The sequence below is a fragment of the Parasteatoda tepidariorum genome, chromosome 9, assembly GCF_982258835.1.
Source record: "Parasteatoda tepidariorum strain Cologne lab strain chromosome 9, Ptep-v5.0, whole genome shotgun sequence".
NCBI lineage: Eukaryota > Metazoa > Arthropoda > Arachnida > Araneae > Theridiidae > Parasteatoda > Parasteatoda tepidariorum.
Window position 1 is genome coordinate 43628768 of NC_141763.1, and position 19984 is coordinate 43648751.

The 19984-nt window shown below is 29.0% G+C and overlaps 2 protein-coding genes across 3 annotated transcripts in view; both read right to left on the reverse strand.

Annotated features, from left to right (window-relative positions):
- LOC107448265 (uncharacterized) overlaps window positions 1-2438 on the reverse strand; it is a 90168-nt gene extending 87730 nt beyond the window's left edge. The window contains exon 1 of the mRNA XM_043054936.3: window positions 2302-2438. The gene's annotated coding sequence lies outside the window, so the exon portion shown is untranslated. The remainder of the gene's footprint in view (window positions 1-2301) is intronic.
- Window positions 2245-19984, reverse strand: part of LOC122272304 (tyrosine-protein phosphatase 10D) — a 46993-nt gene continuing 29253 nt past the window's right edge. Inside the window, exons 11-15 of one of the 2 annotated variants that reach the window (XR_015429195.1) lie at window positions 15467-15615; window positions 13522-13657; window positions 9798-9903; window positions 7294-7401; window positions 2546-2684 (exon numbers count right to left, since the gene is read on the reverse strand). Coding sequence is in view for 1 of the 2 variants with exons in the window: in XM_087151690.1 (XP_087007816.1) it covers window positions 2653-2684; window positions 9798-9903; window positions 13522-13657; window positions 15467-15615 (423 nt within the window). In the remaining variant the exon portion in view is untranslated. Of the gene's footprint in view, window positions 2685-7293; window positions 7402-9797; window positions 9904-13521; window positions 13658-15466; window positions 15616-19984 lie in introns of both variants that reach the window. The other variant, XM_087151690.1, reaches the window with a different exon arrangement.

Genomic DNA, 19984 nt, shown 5'->3' on the forward strand with positions numbered 1-19984 from the left:
AATTATCTTAGCATAACATTGCTAGAAAAAAACTACCCTATAAAGGGTTAAATCATTATTAAGTAAGATGGGATCAAAACCCTTTTGAATGGCTGAAGAAACTGATAATTTATTCCAATAATCCTTTTCTAACTATTTTTCTAAATGCTTCAAATTTTAAAGATTTTAATTTCTTTTTAAAAAAATACTCACACAAAACGAGTTTCAGGTTCAGAGCATAACCTGAAATTGCAACACACCATTTAATTTTTCAAAATTTTAATTTCAAACACTTTCCGGTCTATTTTTAAAGCTAATTTAATTAAAAATTAATCGTTTTTGGAAAGTTTTAGCTACATAAGCATTAGTTAGTTCACATTCTCACAGATGGCGCTCTGCGCAGTGATGTATTATTATTTATTGATGTTCTGATTCCGCTCAACGTTGACATCATTCTTCGATAGGGGATATTTCCGTATCGTGATCTGTAGCGCCAACTACAATCGCCAAGATGCCAAATAGATTTCAAACTTGCAATTTTTTTTTGAAAAAGACTTGTAGATGTTTGCCCGGTGGTGCCTACGAGTTATACCTTTCAAGTTGGTCCCTTTCTGTGATGTTTTTTTTATAGTTTCTTGCGGGCCACTGCCCGTAAGTTTCCAAGACTTGGTGATTATTCTGCCACAGATCACGATACGGAAATCCCCCCTTCGTTATAGTTATTAAATATATTTTTCTGCTATATAAAGAGTTTAGCTGATAACAGAAAAATAAATTTAATAACAATAACGAGAATGATGTTAACGTTACAGTGTCTGAATGGAATCAGAACATGAATAAATAATGCATCACTGCGCAGAGCGCCATCTGTGAGAAGGAAAAATATTATTATCAACGTATTAGAGAGAATTTATTGATATTTCAAAAAATATTATTGTGTCGTAATATACTGAATAAAATAAATAGTTGATGAAATTTAAAATTAAAAATATCTAAGTTTAAAGTTTTAAATGTTTTATCTTTCCTTTTTATAACATATTTAATTATCACTACAATTGTACGTTAATTCATGCATTACGGAAAGAACAAAAACGTTATCTAAAAAATGATCTGTTTTTGTATCATTGTACAAAAATGTATTTTTCAATAGTAAATAGTTTTTAGAATATTTAATAAAATGCATTTATGAAATATGCTTTTAAACATTCATGTATTTTTATAAAAAAGTACTTTTAAAAGAAACATAGTAACTCAGAAAACAATTGAATAAATATAAGGAAAAAAAATCTATTGAACCAAACAGAAATCCGATTTGTTACAAATCTTACTCGAAATTTTCAGTCGAACAATTCTTTTTTTAAATTCTCCATTTATGGTTCTTTATATTCTTTTTTTTTAAACGTAAAAATCCATAGTAACAAATAATATTTATTCAATAAATAACGTAATTATGTTTCGTAAAAATATTAATAAAAATATTTTAGAAAAATATCACTCCCTGAAAAATATAATACCTAATTAGGAATTTTTTTTCAATTACTTAAAATATATTAATGTTGTATTAATAGTAATAAACTAAGTATGATCAATAAAATATTAATTTTACGAGCAAAAATTTCATATTTTACCGAATTCGACTTAAACATATTTTAACAATTAAAACACATTTTAAAGCATATTTTAAATTTAAATAAAGTCACATTATTTTTAAAATTATGAATAAATGCATTGTTTAGAACATGAAGAAATTTTTAACAACGGTTTATTTAATCAAAAAAAAATAATAATTAAAATTTTGAATAAACTTTTTTCGTAATGCGAATATTTCAGTAATCGCTCACAGTTCCAGGAATTATGAAAAAAATTATGGTTGCTTCAAATAGTTTTGCTACTGGGATTGAAGAGAAAATCATTTATTTGCATGTTGAGTTTTTTTTAGGGGGGGGGGGAGGATAGATGATAATTACAAAATAAATACATAAATTGCGTAACAACAACTTAATCTTAATTTTTAATTTTCTTACGAGCAGTTAAAATATTTCACTTTTAATTCAAACAAATTAATTTCAAACATTAGCACATAAATTACACAAAGTATAGTTTTAAGTAATTAAATATATGCATAACAAAGCTGTTTATCTAACAAAATTCAACTGCATAAGCCATAAAAAAACACATTAAAACAGTTTTTTCTTTCATTTCATTACGTTATTACAAAAAATATCAAAACTGACTCTTTTATTGACTTCATATACAAAAAATAGATTTTTTTAAAATTATGGACGCTACATTTTATTATATTTAATAATTCAAATAACTTACTTAAAAAGCATGGCACAGAAAATAAAAAAATCTATACACACAACTCATATCAATCACAACTCACTCACATAAATAAGTGACCCGAACGGATTTGACTTCAAAATTCGGATATTCCAAGTTCAATTGATTACAAGACAGTTCTTCAACAAACAACGTTCGTGGAACTGATGAAGAAAAAAAAAACTCGATAAGTTCATTTAAAGCGCACAACGTTCGTAAAAAATAGTGTTTTTATATGTACGATGCTTGCCTGCATCTAACACAATGGAAAAGATACGTGGAAAAAGTCATGAAAAAAGAAACGAAGTATTTCTTTAGTCTCATCACAGAAATTTCTTTTTATCGTTTTCATCAGATGCCTGACTCAGCAATTCCTTCGTCATCTGGAAGAGAAGTGAAGAGAAGATGATTAATTATGATTACCACGTTCAAAATATATTTCATGTCATTTGAGCACTTTTATTTTTGTAGCTTAATAGGGTGTTTAATTATTTGGCAAAACTTCATATTAACTCTTTATAAAACCTGACTTCGTTAATTTTTAAATGTCGGTGGGAAGGTATTTTCCCACCAATGATTTGTGCGACCATATGCTGATAACTTCAAAAAAATTAAAAAATAAAAATAAACTAAAAAAATTTGAGGGATTAGTTCGCACAAATGTAATGTGAATAACAGTAAAAGTTTGAGTTAAGTCAGAAAGATAGGCTAACACTGTGAAGCTATTTGCTCTTGTGTGTTATGCTTTAGTTCAGGGGCTGCCAAACTTTATTGATCATCGACCCCTACATAATATTTCGAAATCTCCATCGACCCCCATAAAAGTAATTTTCTGTTAATTAAAATAAAACTCTATTAGATACTGTGTTTGTACATTTATTTTATGATTTTAAACATTTATTAAAGTAATAGTACATAGTGTAACAATAGTTTTATGAAAAATATATTAATGTTAAAATATAAACACCTTAATATTTATGAAATAATAAGTAATTATAAGTAAATAGAAATAATAAGTAAAGTAACTACGGATTTATTTTTCTTAATCAATGACATGGGTGTGCCTGGTGCTTTTTTTTTTTTTTTTTGCAAGGCTCGTTATATTGGGTTCAAAATTGGTCAATTTTAATCTTAAATCCCTTCGAAACCCCACATTTAATTTATTTCCGTTCTTAGTTAAGATTGAATTTACGTGACTGAAACCGGCTTCAACCATATAGGAACTTGGAAATGCTATCATAAATGGCAGAGCTATTTCGTAAAGTCTTACATATTTTTGCATTATATTTATATTTGTCCAAAATTTGCTTATTGTTAAATTTTTAAAAAGCGTCTTTGCTTCAAATCCCCATAATAACTCAGCAAGCTCATCTTGCAGTTTGATGTCCACGTTTTCAATTTGAGCAGAAAATGGCACAATAATCCAATCAGGGATGTCAATGTTTTTCAAATCAACAAAACGTAGTTTGAAATGGTCGCTCAATTTTTGAAGATTACCTGTATATATTTCCAAGTCTTCTTTTATTTCTAATTGTCACATATCTGAAAAATACTGATAATCCTTCGACCAATCGACCCTTCCGGTTCAGATCGACCCCCATTCGACACCCTGGCTCAGATCAACCCCCACTTATGTTAAATAGACCCCTGGGGGTCTATATAGACCACTTTGGCGACCTCTGCCTTAGTTCATGTTATTTCTCAACGAGTTTAACAATTAGTAAAAAACGAAGAATCTAAAAACTTGGTATTTTATGAGCACAGAAGTTAAAGTATATTGCCAATTATTTACAGCAGGTAAAAGTTTGAAAATACTACCCTAACTTCCTACCAAAAAAATGGCCTTAAAAATCAAATTATTTCTCACGGGCTCTGTGAATTTCTTTTTTATAAATCAATTTCAAATCCAAAAATATTTTAATATAACATTGCTGTAAAATATTGGCTTATAAAGAGTTAATTATTCTTGAAAGTAATAAATGAAACTTGATTTCAAATAGAATTATAGAATTATCTTTAATCTAATACAAGTATATAGCTATCATAAATTAACAGGATATATTTATGATAAAAAAAAAGTTAAATTTCAAGGATGGGAGCTATATGTTAATAGCAACCGAGATAGTTAACTATCAGTATTTAAAGCTATATTCCTTCGCAAATTTGCAATAAATTTATTTTTAAAATGTGAAGAAAAAAAATACTGTCAGTGATTAAAAACAATTAAAGCTCCTATTACGCAATTTATAAAATCTTTTTTTCAGATTTATTAGAATTTACAGAAACTCTTAAACCTTCATTTAATATAAATTAGTTCATATATATTTATAGTTTCAAATTCAAAAATAAAAAATTTAAATTATTACAGATTTGTGATAAAAACAGACTTGCTCCATACCAAGTATAATTTTGTCATAACGTTTAGTTTAATATTAAAGTTACTAAATTATTTATCAAAAGTGAAAATTTTTTCTGTTAAAAATTTTTTGATTCACATTAATTTTCAATACATTGATTCAATTTACAATGTGGTAATTCATATTGATATGTAGTAGGTTGATTCATATGGCTATGCAATGTGTTACTGCATATTAATTTTCAACGTATTGATCAACGTTTTAATTTTTTAGTGTATTCATTAACCTTTTAATTTATAACGGGTTAACTCGTGTTTATTTTCAATGTATCGATTCATATTAATTTTCAATGTGTTGGTTCAACTTTTAATTTACGATGTGGTAATTCCTATTGATATCTAGTAGTTTGACTCATATTTATATTCTGTGAATTCATTAACATTTTATTTTGCAATTAGAGAATTTATATTAATTTTCCCTAAATTGATTCATATTGATATGCAATGTACTGATTCATTACCCATTTAAAAGGATTATTATTTGTAATTATGATGCTAGAAGCACGTAAGTTGTTTTTTTATTCTAGTTTTTGAGTCTTATATTATAGATTTTATAAAGTTAAAATGGATTTTAGTTAAACCTATATATAAAATGCAAATCAAAAATTTAAGTTTAAATATTTCATTAGCTGAAAAACTAAATATAATATAAATTCAGGATACATTTTTCAAAAACTGTTTGCAAATTTAAAAAAAAATGTTATAAAATAAATAATATAGAAACTGAGCAATGCTGTTCAGATTTAAGCTTATTTGTAGACTTACACAATAAGGTAATTAATAAAACATATAGTTTGAATGCAAGCAAGAGCAAATAAATATACATCAAGAAAAATACATAAAAAATAGTAAAAATTTCATAAAATACAAAAATTAGTAATTTATAATCTCATTCGAAAAACATGCGCATGCAGTTTTTTGCATAAATATTATACAAACACATTTTACATGCGTCAACATTCAGTTTGAAGCCGTGTTTTGTCTTTATTTATGAAGAAAAACAAATTATCAAAATAACCATGCAAAAACAAAATGAATTATTTTTTTACAAAACAAATACAAATTTACAGGTAACCCGGGTACGAATCCCGACTTTGGCTGACCATGCAAATTCTCCTTTCACCGACCATAATGCTGACATAGCTATCTTATAAAATAACAGAATTTGTTTGTTAAAATAACAGCACCTATCTGCTTACAAAACAGGCTTCCCCTTTCAAATAACTGAGTTTGTTTGTTAAAAATAACGGCAAATATCTGCTTAAAAAACAGGTTTCCGTTTTTAAATTACAGTATTTTTATGAAAAATAAACGATTTTATAATGGCACACCAGCTGACACTTTTTCTGTAAATTTAATATTTTTTTACAGTGCTTAAATCCATTGTTCAAAAAGTAATTTATGACCTTTTTTAAACACATAATTTTAAGGATTCTAAATTAGTACTTTAACTGAAAGTGGGTTCAAGTTTTAAACAAAACAGAGTGAACTATAAAAATCGATCAAAAGGCAGTGGTTTCAAGCACCGATGAAAGGAGAAGGGATTAGAGTACCATTGTAAAGATAGTTGGTTCAAGTTTTAAACAAAGTGGCGTGAATAATAAATATTGTACAAATAACAGTGGTTTGAAGCAGCGATTAAAGGAGAGCGATTTTAGAACACTCTGAGCTCGTCTTTTAAGCGTTAGTAACAAAATGGGAAATAAATTCTTATGGTATGAATTTGACAAAATTTTTTTACGTTATAAAATTGTCAATCTTGCTTGAAAGTATTACAAAAACAGTTGTAAGAAAAGAATGAAGAAAATAATTTAACAAAATAATTGTTAGATGAATTCACCGCATAGCTATTAACCCCTTCCTTCTCGCTCCCGTGAAATTTCCGGGCTGGAGTCTTCAGTAGTAACAAGCCAATAAGAATAAAACTAATTCATTTTTTTTTGCCCGGAAAACATCTTATTTCTCATTTTACACACCAGATGGCAGTACCAGGATATCTTTTAGGTATTTGTTGTTGTTATTGTTGTTAATTTACGTCGCACTAGAGCTGCACAATGGGCTATTGGCGACGGTCTGGGAAACATCCCGGAGGATGATCCGAAGACATGCCATCACAATTTTGATCCTCTGCGGAAGAGATGGCACCCCCGCTTCGGTAGCCCGACGACCTGCGCGCGAAGTCGAGCACTTTACGGTAGCACAGATTAACGAGGACCAATACCGCACACCCTCGGTCCCTACGCAGACTGATCCAAGTGGGTCACCCACCCGCACACTGACCGCAGCCAGTGATGCTTGACTTCGGTGATCTTATGAGAACCGTGTCTTGACGATCAGTCCACTGCGGGACTAGGTATTTGTAGATAGTTAGTTTATTTTGAACTAGATGTCAGCACTAATCAAATACGCATATTTAGCAAAATAGGCACTTTTATGATCGTTTTCTTGAAAATTAACAGATCGTTAAAGGTTAAAAATGAAATTAAAAATCATGCAACCACTTAAAGCAGGCAAACATGAAAACATAATCTTTCATTTAGGATGCATCATGCTTTGGATAATCCATGAATATTTACCAGTATGGAAGATGACAAATAATTTGTATGGCAGTCTCTACATTACAAAGATACCTTCCAACTACAAAATTTCTCAGTCTTTTTTCACTGCATTTCCATTGGGCAGAGCTATGGAATGTTTGAAAGAAGATGGAAGCGATCTTTTTATTTGAAGCAAAATAGATAAGAAAAGAAATAATTCAGTTTTGTTTCATTCACAGTCGAGCTCTATTAATTTTTAAATAGCTCTTCATTTTAATTTACTTCAAATATTTTAGTTGACTTTTTTAAAAATATATATCAAAACTCAATTGTTTTTCTGATTTATATTTACGAAACCTAACCTTCCTAAATTTTTCTTAGTAATTTTAAATCTTGGAAAACAATAAATATACAGTAAATTATTTGACTAATTTTTGTATTAAAGAATTGTGTACATTCATTGTTTTAAATATTTAACTTTTGCAAAATTACATTTTTAAAAAAGAAGATTTTATGAAAAGATTTTTTACAAAGAAGATTTTATAGGAAATGATATTTTAAAAAGAAGATTTTATGAAAATATTTTTTAAAAAGGAGATTTTATATGAAAAGATTTTTTAAAAAGAAGATTTTATGAAAAAATTTCTTAAAAAGAAGATTTTATATGAAAATATTTTTTAAAAAGATTTCATGAAAGATTTTTTTTTAAAAAAGAAGATTTACCAGATTTTATGTTTCTGAAATTAAATGAGAAACAATCTAAGGATTAAAATTTTATAGTGTAACAAAAATAACATATGTATTGCAGTATTTGATGTATGCACCTATTCGCAAGAAATAAGGTATTCAATATCAATTGATTCAAATTGCGTACTTGGAATTAAAATCTTTCGAAAATGTTACTGAAAATACGAATTTAATTGTTTGAAAATGCTTTTAAAATCCCAACCGGTATAATCTAAGCTAATAATTATTTTAGGAAAACATACAAAAAAGAAATTACGGCTCCTGAGAAAACTACATCAAAATAGTTAAATATCGATACACGTAAATAATTGACGAGTAATTTATTAAAACAAATCAGTTAATATCGTCTTTTTCCTCCTATATAAAGGGATATATTTTTTTAATTTTGCTTAAGTAATATGGAATATTTTTAGTGAATTTCCAAAATATTAGATTTGGGCATAGTATTATATTACACAATGCAATGGACTCGCCTGCTAACAATCTTAGGTAGGGAACATTTTTAAATTGCAGTTGCTGAACCCTTGACTGCACACTTTTTAAAAGTGAATAATAATAATTATTGTCATATGCAGAATTGCTCAAGAAAAATACAAGATAGAAAAAAAGTGCAGACATTTTTTTTTTTTTTGCACTTTGCAAATCTTTGTGTACAATATGATTAGGCAGATTTTGCAAATTTAAGTTATCTTCCGAATTCTCCCGTACGATTTTAAGTAAATGCGTATGAGCACTCTTAGTGCGCATGCGTCAATTCTGGTGAAATGCACATGAGCCCGTGAAAAAAAAAATATCAAACTTACGTATGCAGAAATAAGAGAATTCGCAAAAATCGGTAAGTTAAAAACGCTAACGTAGTAAAATATCGTTTTAACTTCGACAACAAAATCATAACAAACATTTACAATGGGCGTAGACAATCTTTTCGCTCAACCAATTGTTCTAATGTCGCATAATTCATTTCTAAATTTCATCAATATATTTCTTGAAATTCGCATTCTATGTCCATGTTTTAAGTTTGGCTTTAACACAAAACAACATTTAACAGATGTAAATCACATGCTTGTAGCTCTGTCTTTATAGCGTTAATTACGCCAGCATAACGTAAAGATACGTAGCATCTAAAATAAACACGAGCGCAGTTGCGTAGTTGATTTAAATCTTACGTACGGAACGTACGTAATCTAACGTAAAAGTGCGAAATCTCCCTAAGAATTAAATGATTCCCAATGTTAATGTAAACAATAGAATCTTTTCGATAATAAGCACTAAATCATCAAAAATCAAGTAAAAACCCGGAAGATAAGAAATGAAATACCTAAAGCTTCAAATTGCTATAATAAACAATTTCGTTCAGAGCAGCAATTATGTTTCGTACCGAAATGGTAATAAGCCTCTAACTAACGTAAGGAAGCTACACGCGGCGAAACAGCATGTCCTTCAACGTTTAAACTAGCACAGAATGGCGGTCAATTCTTGTTGCAGATTCTTCTGCAGATGTGCAAATCAGTTTTAAATGTTAAATTATGGAGGACAGCGACGAAAATCCAATTTAAACTTTCCTTTGTAGATATGCTGACAGTGAAAGGTTAAGACTTTCAGCAAAAAGAATTCAGGGATTTTAGAAGAAACAGTCTTGACGTTTGGTGGAAGAATTTAGAAAAGTATTCGAGTCTTAGCAATACAATGATTATACATTGCTCCGATTAGAAATAATAATTTCACTAAGCCATCAGTACAATTTCCACTGTCATAAAATGCTGGAAATGCAATAACAAATAATTATTGAAACTTACCATCGTACCCTTGATTATCGCGCTCTTCGGGCCTACCAAGCTCTAAAAATTCTTCTTTCTTTTCTAGAACACATTGTAAACATTGATGAACACATATGTATTGTTGCTAAAAAGAAAAAGATAAAATCGTTATGCCAGTTGGAAAAAAAAATAAAAACTTTGCAGTCAATTTGAGATAATCGAGAACACCATAGATTATTACAACATTTAAACAATGCAAGAATACATATTTCATTTCACTGTTAATATTTTTTTGTACTTCTTTTTTTACTTTTCTAATTTGAAATTCTAATTTATTTTTCTCTCAATTTTTAAATCTTTGCATATGAAGCAAGCATTCAGAAAAAATGTGCCTTTTTTTTCAGTTTTCAACTTAATCAATTAATGCCACAAAAATTATAATTAAATGCACATTAAGTCTTAAGCTAAAGCTTACTATTTTTATAAGAAAATCTGATAAATAAAACGATGATTACTCAGAATGTTCGGCATCCTTTTTCAAATATAATTTGCTTTTTATTATATCACTTATGTTGTAACTTCAATAGTAATTGGTATTTACAACTGAATTTCTCTAATTAATGCTTGATTCCCAAATTAATAATTAGTGACTCGAACTTATAACTTACTGAGAACAAAAAGTTCTAAGTAAAAATCTTTAAATTATGTATAAAAAGTAGATATATGCACATTAAATAAACATACTGAATACTATTTGCATAATTAAAGACCAAGCATCAATTAATAATTTCCTTACAATGCTCAGCTTTCTACATCAGTTTTAGCAAAGAATATCACTAATGAATAAATTGAAGTGAACTAACTACAAATTACTTGATTCATTACACAACTATTTTAATATGGCGTTAGACAAATAAATCGAGTATCTTAATTGATGAAATGGGTATTTTCATCATTATATTGACTAAGAAGCAATTTGATAAAAGCAAATCGCCCATCTTGTTTTTTGTAGGTAAAGACAAAAAATAAATTCTAGAGGAAATATATAGTTGCAAATATTGTTGGGTTCTTCATACTCTGTTAAAATTTCCATTCTAAAATTATGGTAAGTAGGTTGAACTCCGACCCACCCCAGGGGGGTATACGGAGATAAAAGTAAAATTATTACAATAAAATTTCTCTAAAAACTAAAGTTACAGTAAAATTTCGCCAAATGACAATGGTGGTGATCAGTTAAAAGTGGATTAACAATAACGCTTGACAATTAAAAACATGTGTTAAAGGCAAGGAAACCCAATAGCGCCGGTGTAAATGTCGAGAATTAAATGATTATAATAATAAGGAAACAAGAGATAAAAAATCTCAAAACTAAAATCAATGAAAGCTAAAAGTCCAAATAGTAAATGTCTAAAAGTAAAAGTCTGACTTGAAGTCTAAAATCAAAAGTAGATAAAAATTCAAAATGTAAAGCTAAAAGTTGATTAGTAAAAATTAACGATGACATGCTCTATTGTTGGTTCGTGACTGGGGTCAGTTGATCTGGGGCTAGAATGTCCTCGAGGGTTTGTTTAATAATTTGAGTCACAATTTTCCTGCAGGTCAATATAGCGAAGAATTGATGTTCCTCTTCGCAATTATTCATGTGGGTTCCACGAAGTGCCCGGAATCTTGGACAGTGCTTAAGTAGATGATCAATGTCCTGTCTCACTCCACAGTAATTCCATGAAGCTGATTTTTTGAAATATTTTTGTTGATAGGTCCCGAACACTCCGTGGCCAGTAAGGAACTGGTTTAAATAAAAATTGGCCAGCAGGCGCTTTATGCTTGGATCTTTAAAAAAATTATAGGTTTGTCTTCCCTTGTCACTAGACCTCCAGTCATTTCTCCAGCGGTTAAAAGTAATGTTCTTAATGTAAGATTTAATTTCGCATTTTTCACCCGGGATCTCAAAATCAATCTGGCCAAGCTTAGTGGCTTCCTTAGCAACCCAGTCGGCCTCTTCATTCCCTTCAATGCCTGAGTGTGCTTTAATCCAATTTATATTATAGTTGCTACTCCACATGGCTTTGGTGTCTTCTATAAGTTTGAGGTGTTTTCGTGGGTCCTCCAGGCTCATAAGTGAAGAAAGGGAATCTGTGTAAATGCTTGCCATTGGAGAACCCTGGTTTTTAAACCATTGGAGCGCTGTCTGTATCGCAAGGAGCTCAGCCAGATAAATACTGCAGTTGTTATTTAAACGCGCCGAGATGGTACTGATGGTTTTGCCATTTATCTTCATTACACACATGCAGATTTATTTATAAGTCTACCATTTTTCTCAGTTTGAATTCTCCATTTGAATTCTCAATACCATGGTTAGTTGGAAGAAATTTCCCCCAGGGCAACGCGAGAGAGTTTGAGGGATGAACCAGTTTGGGTAAAATTATGGTAAAATCACCGCCAGCAGTCTGTCCATCTGATTAAATGTAAAGTTTACTTTTAAAAACATTTTTTTTCCTTCACGGGTTTGAAACCGTTTTCAATTGGTATTGTTAAAAAATGTGAATACAAAACTATCCGATTTCGTAACCATTTAGAATTAGCAAGATTTCAAAACCATAAAAATGAAATTTAACTGAACTTTGGCTGTTTTTTCGCTAGGTAATGGATATCAAAGTTAAGTAGTGGTTGAGTTGTGTGATGAACCACGACATGAATTAGTGGGGCCATCTATGGGAAATACAAGACTTTTTAGGTTTATGAGATCTGTGGTCATATCATCTATGCATAATTGATAGTTTCGAATTCTAAAAGTAGAGGGTTACCAGCTGAAGAGTACAGAACACTGGAAACTCCTTTTGTGTTGAAGAAATAGAGGAAATATTGTGGTTCAACGCTAGGATTTGAGCCTCCGTTCAGCCGGTCAGACAGACTAGCTCATACGACTCTATGTACCCAATTGAAGGAACTACGTGGCTTCCTAAGCTGTCCACCACACACTAATTATTGGAATCCGATGATGGAAAGTAAACATAGGAATTCGTAATATTTTTTACGTGGCTTAGTTTTTAGCTTTCAAAGAACGTGTGCTGGATTCTCATTTGTTGAGGGACTAGTTGGTTTGGATTAAATTGTGATTGTTTAATCGAATTTGGTGAAAGCAGTCAATAGACGCTTTTTCTTACACCTAACAGTTTGAATACCATCCTTTTTATGGTTATTTGAGTGTTTTGGTTGGATATGGTAAAATTACATTTAAATAAATTATTATTTAACCATTTTCCACGAGAAAATTCTAAGAGTGTAGTGCTAACTACCGTGAATATTCCCTATGGCCCTATGGAACTTTTCTGATATATAACGGTATTAGTGAGTTTAATAAAACTAAAATGATATCTGTAATCAGGATTCTTATAATATGAGATAAACTTTTGTAAATATGATAAAATTTGGTAATTGTATTATAACGACTTAAAGCACGGCATTAAAACCATTAAATTCATTAAATATGTGATTAGAACTACAAATTTTAAAGCCAGAACTTCCGATAAACCGATACCAGACGAGCGAAAAACGTAGTCATATAAATAGTTTAAATATCGCTTATTTTTATTTTATTTTCAGATTTACGGTTTTTACTGCTAAAATTGTCTTTATCATACAGTACCGTAATTTTACAGATTTTTTTTCCTCCGTGTTGCTTCAATAAAAACATCTGAATATTGATAAGATGGATAAGATTATGATTGATAAGATGGTGTACCAGTTAATCAAGAGAACTTACCTCATTTTGTACCATCCATACTCTTTCTTTGCGCATTTCAGAAACAATACCAAAAATATCTACATAGTCATGTTTCTGAATGTGCTGTAACACCCTGTCTAATGCTATGAAGGTACCGGATCGTCCTACACCAGCGCTATATTAGAAAGAAAAAATTTCTCAGTAAATTAATTTAGGTATGAAAATAACACAAAACTACTATCTGTACATATTTAATAACTATTAACCATAAATACCTAATGTAGCAATAGGTCGTTTTATATACACTGGTGTAAGGAATTAAGAGAATTTTCAGACTTGGACGATTATCTCTAGAACTACTTCAACAATTGTAATACACACACATGATCATGCGTGACACTCGTTGGAGCCGGATTGTATGAAACTGCCACAAGACAATTTACTATACTATACTGTACTATATTGTACTATACTATACTATACTAACTATACTATACTATACTATACTAAATACTATACTATACTATACTATACTATACTAAATACTATATACTATACTATACTATACTATACTACACTATACTAAATACTATACTATACTATACTATACTATACTATACTATACTATACTATACTATACTATGCTATACTATACTACACTATACTAAATACTATACTATACTAAATACTATACAATACTAAATACTATACAATACTAAATACTATACTATACTATACTATACTATACTAAATACTATATACTATACTATACTGCACTATACTAAATACTATACTATACTATACTATACTAAATACTACATACTATACTATACTGCACTATACTAAATACTATACTAAATACTATACTATACTAAATACTATACTATACTATACTTTACTAAATACTATACTATACTATACTTTACTAAATACTATACTATACTATACTAAATACTATAATGTACTATACTAAATACTATACTGTACTAAATACTATACTATACTATACTAAATACTATACTATACTATACTATACTATACTGTACTATACTAACTAATCATAGGATTATACCGCCTATTAACCTATTTTTTGTTTATTCTGTTACCGCTGTTTCATACTTTCCGATTCCAACAAGTGTTACGCATGATTATTCGCGTGTATTACAATTGTTGAATGGTTATTTGTTTTGTATTGTATCTATGTATATACATATCAAATTTCATTAAAACGGGTCCAGTAGTTCTAGAGATAATCGCCCAAGTCTGCGAATTTTCTTAATTTCTTACAACAGTGTACTTCACAGTAAAAAAATTTTAATAATGATATTCACTATTTATATTTAATTATTTGCTTTATTGCTTTGACGCAGAATTTTAATTCAGCATATTTTTCATAATTTTTCATTATTTTGTAATAATTTAGGACAAAAGAAGAAGAAAATACTATATTTAGTATTTTCATAATTTATGGTTATGAAATACAGTATAAAGTACCGGTGTCTTTTTCTTAAAAGGTAAAATACGGCTCACTTTCAAACAATAATTTTTCAAATGTGCACTTATTTACATTATCATTAAGTATTAATCTAATTAATATTTTATTTAGTAAAAATGTAGTATTTCTTGATAGTAATGAAGATTTAAAAAATCGTTTTAGTCCATAAAAAGCTTTATTTGCATGCATTAAATGGCTCTGAATTTCCTTGACTACTCTAAATTACCTAGCATTTTATAAGGGACTTGTACGACATAATGCACCAAATTTAACTGAAACTTAATTTTTGTAAAAGAAATGAAATTTTCTTTCTGAAATTTAACTTTTCAAAAATTATTAGCGAACGGAAAAAAATGACTTATTTTCAAAATAGTTTTTTTTTAAATCTTTCTCATTTAAAATGTCGGATTTGCGCTGAGTTGGTTGAAGATTAGATCGATTTCAGCATAATAATCGATAGATTCGACACAAGTATTCCTCACAACTTACCTGCAGTGTACGACGATGGGTTTTGGATCGTAGCCGATTCGCTCACGGAATGTCCTCACAAATTTCACCAGCACTTGAGCAGGCTCAGGCACTCCAAAGTCAGGCCACGTTGTGAAATGGAAGTGCTTAAGTATGCGAGACTGCTCATTCTAAAATGAATAAAGAGGTAATTAATTTAGAAATCATGTTAATCACGCATCAAAAATTACACGTAGAATAAGGTAGATAAATAGCATAAATAAAAGAGTAAAAATTATTTTATTCCTGTAATAGTAAGAATTGCATATTGTTTCTTGACTATACATATTTCAAAAGACATTTTCCTTTAAATTTAAAAAATAAATCACTAAATATCTTTGATTTAGCGTATTTCCATGGAGTTGAAGTTATATCTTTATCGTGTGTAAACTTTAATGTGGTATATTTCAATTCGATAAAACAGTTCTATTTAAATATATTCAACAATGTCGCCACTATATCGAGCTATGGTACAAGACTTTTCTTTGCCTTTCTGATAATTATATAAAAAAGACAAGCATGAAGACCGAAAATAAAAAAATCAAGGGATAATATGATCCAGAGATCAGATAGGAAACGTGATCTGTTTTTATAGAGCAGCAGCATAATGTATGGTTAGCATATATGGCAGTACTTTTACTTTCGTTACTTGTACCGCCGGTACAAGTAAAAAGTACGTACTTTTACTTGTACTTCGTTACTTTTTAAATTTAGTACTTTTACTTGTACTTTCGTTACTTTTTTAGGGAAAAAGTACAAGTATTTGTAATGGAAATGTCGAATGAAATCGTTACTTTTTTCTAAAACTCGGTAAGCTTTTTGAAAAAAAAAAAAAAAAAAAAATGCTTTGGAAATGCAATTATTTTGCAAAATGAATAAAAATATTAATTAGCAAGTTATTTTCATTCATTTTCGAGTTTTATGCATTTTTTTAATAAATTTTAAACAAAAAATTTTGGATTTTGTTATTACGTTTTTCAATTTTCTGTTTGAACTCACTTATAATACAATTTTTGTCTTAATACATTTCTTACTAAATACATTTTTACCTAGTACATTTTTTACTAAAATTATGTTTATGCCCGACCTTGTCAAACAATGCCCAGTCAAATCTCTAAGAACTTCAGAACTATTTGTGCTACTGAAAGCTATTATAATTACTATTTTAACTCTTGAAAACTATTAATTTAGCCGCTGATACTAAAATTCATTTACAAATTTTAATTATTCCGTTAGGCAGAAATGTTCGGAAAACGATTTTCTTGCATGACTTCAGCATTAGCCATTGTTACAAATAAAATTGTAGACTGTTCTGTTTCAACTTATACTGCACATTCAATTATTTTTTACTAGCTCAAAGATCACAAAGCTTTTTGAAATCCCATGTTTGCTTTGTTTATGTTTGTGCTTTTAAAACGCATTTCTATAAAGTAAAACAATTTTAAATCAATGGTAATTTAAATAAATAAAAATAAACTAAAAATTAAAATAAATAGATAAAATTTCTTTTTCGTACAAATCCATAAAAAGTTTGATATTAAAATTATATTATACGATTATATTATAAAATTATATTATAACATTCTTCCGAATTTAAAAATAAATAAATGTCCATAACTTTCAAAATTAAAAATAATTAAATAAATAACAACAATTTTGCAAAAACATTAGAGAACATAAGAATATTATTCAATAAAATTTTAGGTTCGATTTCCTAGAAATGTACTTTTAAATCGTTACATTTTTTGCTTAGTACTTGTACTTTTTACTCGTTACTTTTTAAAATAAGAACTTTTTACTTTTTACTCGTTACTTTTTTTAAAAATACTTGTACTTTTACTCGTTACTTTTTAAAAGTAACGTTGCCATATATGATGGTTAGTTGGGTCATTCTCACGAAAACAGTCATTTTCATGTCCCCAGTATATTTTATGTTTGTTTTACAGCTTACGAAGAAAAAAAATTCAGGGAAAGTGTCCTTCAGAAAGCAAGCTAACAAAAGAATAAAAATAAAATTATCAATTTTTATTTTTTATTTATTTTAGGTAATTAAAATATACCAATATGTCATTCCCTCACTTGTCCCCACTGCTGATTTAAAAAAAGAAAGAAATTGTTTCTGAAATAAAAACTTTCTTTTTACAAATTCGTGTTTTTTATTTCAGAATACTGAAATATAGAATTCAGAAAATCAATTTTAAATTTAATTTCTGATAAAAATATTAACACAGCACTATTTTAAACTTTGTCCCCAGTGTTTCGCGTCATTCCCTCACAACAATGTTCTTATCACCTGCAATCTTCTTAGAATAAAAATATTTCAATAAAAACTTCAGAAGTTAACAACTGGCATCATAGAACAAAATTGCAGTATGTTTCCATCTTCAACTTAAAGAAGCTTTGCTGTGGAATAAATTTGAATGAATCAAACCAGGTAAAAATTTTTACATTTGTCATTCCCTCATGTCATTTTTTAGAGTAAAATAAAATACAACTTCATCGAGAAAGTGGATAATTATATGTTGCTTTCTTGTATGAATATAATTGTATGTGATTGACTTCAGAAATTAATTAGGCCTAACTGTTATTTTTAAATTTTATTGAATTCGTCATTCCCTCACTTGTGTATAAAGTGAGGGAATGACGCTGAAGTGAGGGAATGATTCAAGATGAGTATATTATTAATTTTTTTTTTATTCAATCGTGCTAGCCAATTTTATTTCCCAAACCTGTAAAAACTATTAAATATATAAGACTGAATTATAATAAATATTAGATATACTTAGTATGTTATAATTTTCAAACTTTAGGTAGATGTAACTTAGATAAAAACATGTATTAAAATAAAATATCATTCCCTCACTATTAGTGTCATTCCCTCACTTTTTAAATAGTGAAAATAGTTAATTTACTTATTAATTAATTTGAAAAATAAATTAAAAAATTAATAAATTAATTTATTAAATTAATTAATTTATTTATTAAATTAATTAATTAATTATTAATAATTATAAATTAATTAATTATAAATTAATTATTTAAAAATTAATTAATTTAAATATTAAGTATAATTTATAGGATATATACTTTCTTTATAATGTCATTACATATTTCTATTAATATAAAAAGTTTCAGAGCTTTTTATTCACTTTACTTTTTTGGGATTTTATGAACTGAAAATGACAGTTTTCGTGAGAATGACCCAGTTATGGTTTGTGGGTAGGAATGGATCTTGTAGGTAACTACCGGCCTCCAATTTTAACATGGTGGGAAAAAAAGAAAATGAACTAAAAGGGCATTTCTGTAGAGATTGATAAGTTTAAATAGATAAGCTGAGGAGTTTGTGTGTACTAAGCCTTATCTTTATATTTGTTCTTGCGGTATTTCTATCGGATTGCACATTACTTGACTTGTGTTCTGTTTCTGGTGGCAGTTCATGATCTAATATAACCGCTTCAAAAACAAATTGAAAGAATGAATGTTGCCTTCTTGCCTTCTAATTCTTAATAAATCTAGCTAGCAACTCTTATCTCCTTCTCTGCTGATCCTATAAGTAGTTTCCCCCCATCTTTTATGCTGCGCGAAAACACTTACTGCCACGCGATCCTGCGCGTTATCTCGCAGGTGTTTTTGTTTATAAACTAATGGCAGAAACTAGCTTTATATATTCAAATCACTACGAGCAGGAGAATCCTTCTGGGATCACCCCTGTCACGTGCTAGGTCACCACAAACAAATTACAGAAACTAGTTTCTAAATTCAAATCGGAGATTTTATCTTTCGTGGACCTCTATCTGTCAGGTGACAAAAGGGAAAAATCTAAAAAGGTGGCAACCAAAAATTTGTTTTCGATCACAGACTGTGGAAACTAGCTCTCTACATTCAAATCGCGACGAGTAGGAGAATCTTCTGGAATCTTATCCTTCGGGTTTCTCCAACTGTCACATGTCTAGGTTACGTGGTTGAATGAAAAAAAATCTAAAAGAGCCAAAATCAACCAAAAAAAATTTTTTGATCACAAACAAACTGCAGAAACTAGCTTTGTACTTTCAAATCTCCATTAGCTGGAGGATCTTCTGGAATCTTATCCTTCAGTGACCTTCCCCTGTCACGTGCTAGGTCACGTTGGAAAATTAAGAAAAAAATCTAATAGCACAAACGATTTGTAGTTAACAAATTATGTGGTGGATTACATCATTGCATTGATCGAATCAGTAGGTTTAATTGAACAGTTCCTTGCGTAACTTAAAAGGCTGAAAGCAAGGAATTTTATTCTTATGTGATGTATTATGATATACCATTAAAATCACCACGAAAACAAGTAGATATATAAGGCTACTTAGATTCGAAGTCGCCATAAACTGCGAATTCATATCTTCTTTTTCGTTGCCTCAATGGACGGTCATGTAAAGCGTGAAATCACTAAACTAATTTGTATTTAGAAATGAAAACTAATATTAATAATCAGGGAAAAATTTCATGTGCTCAACCCTAGGTCGA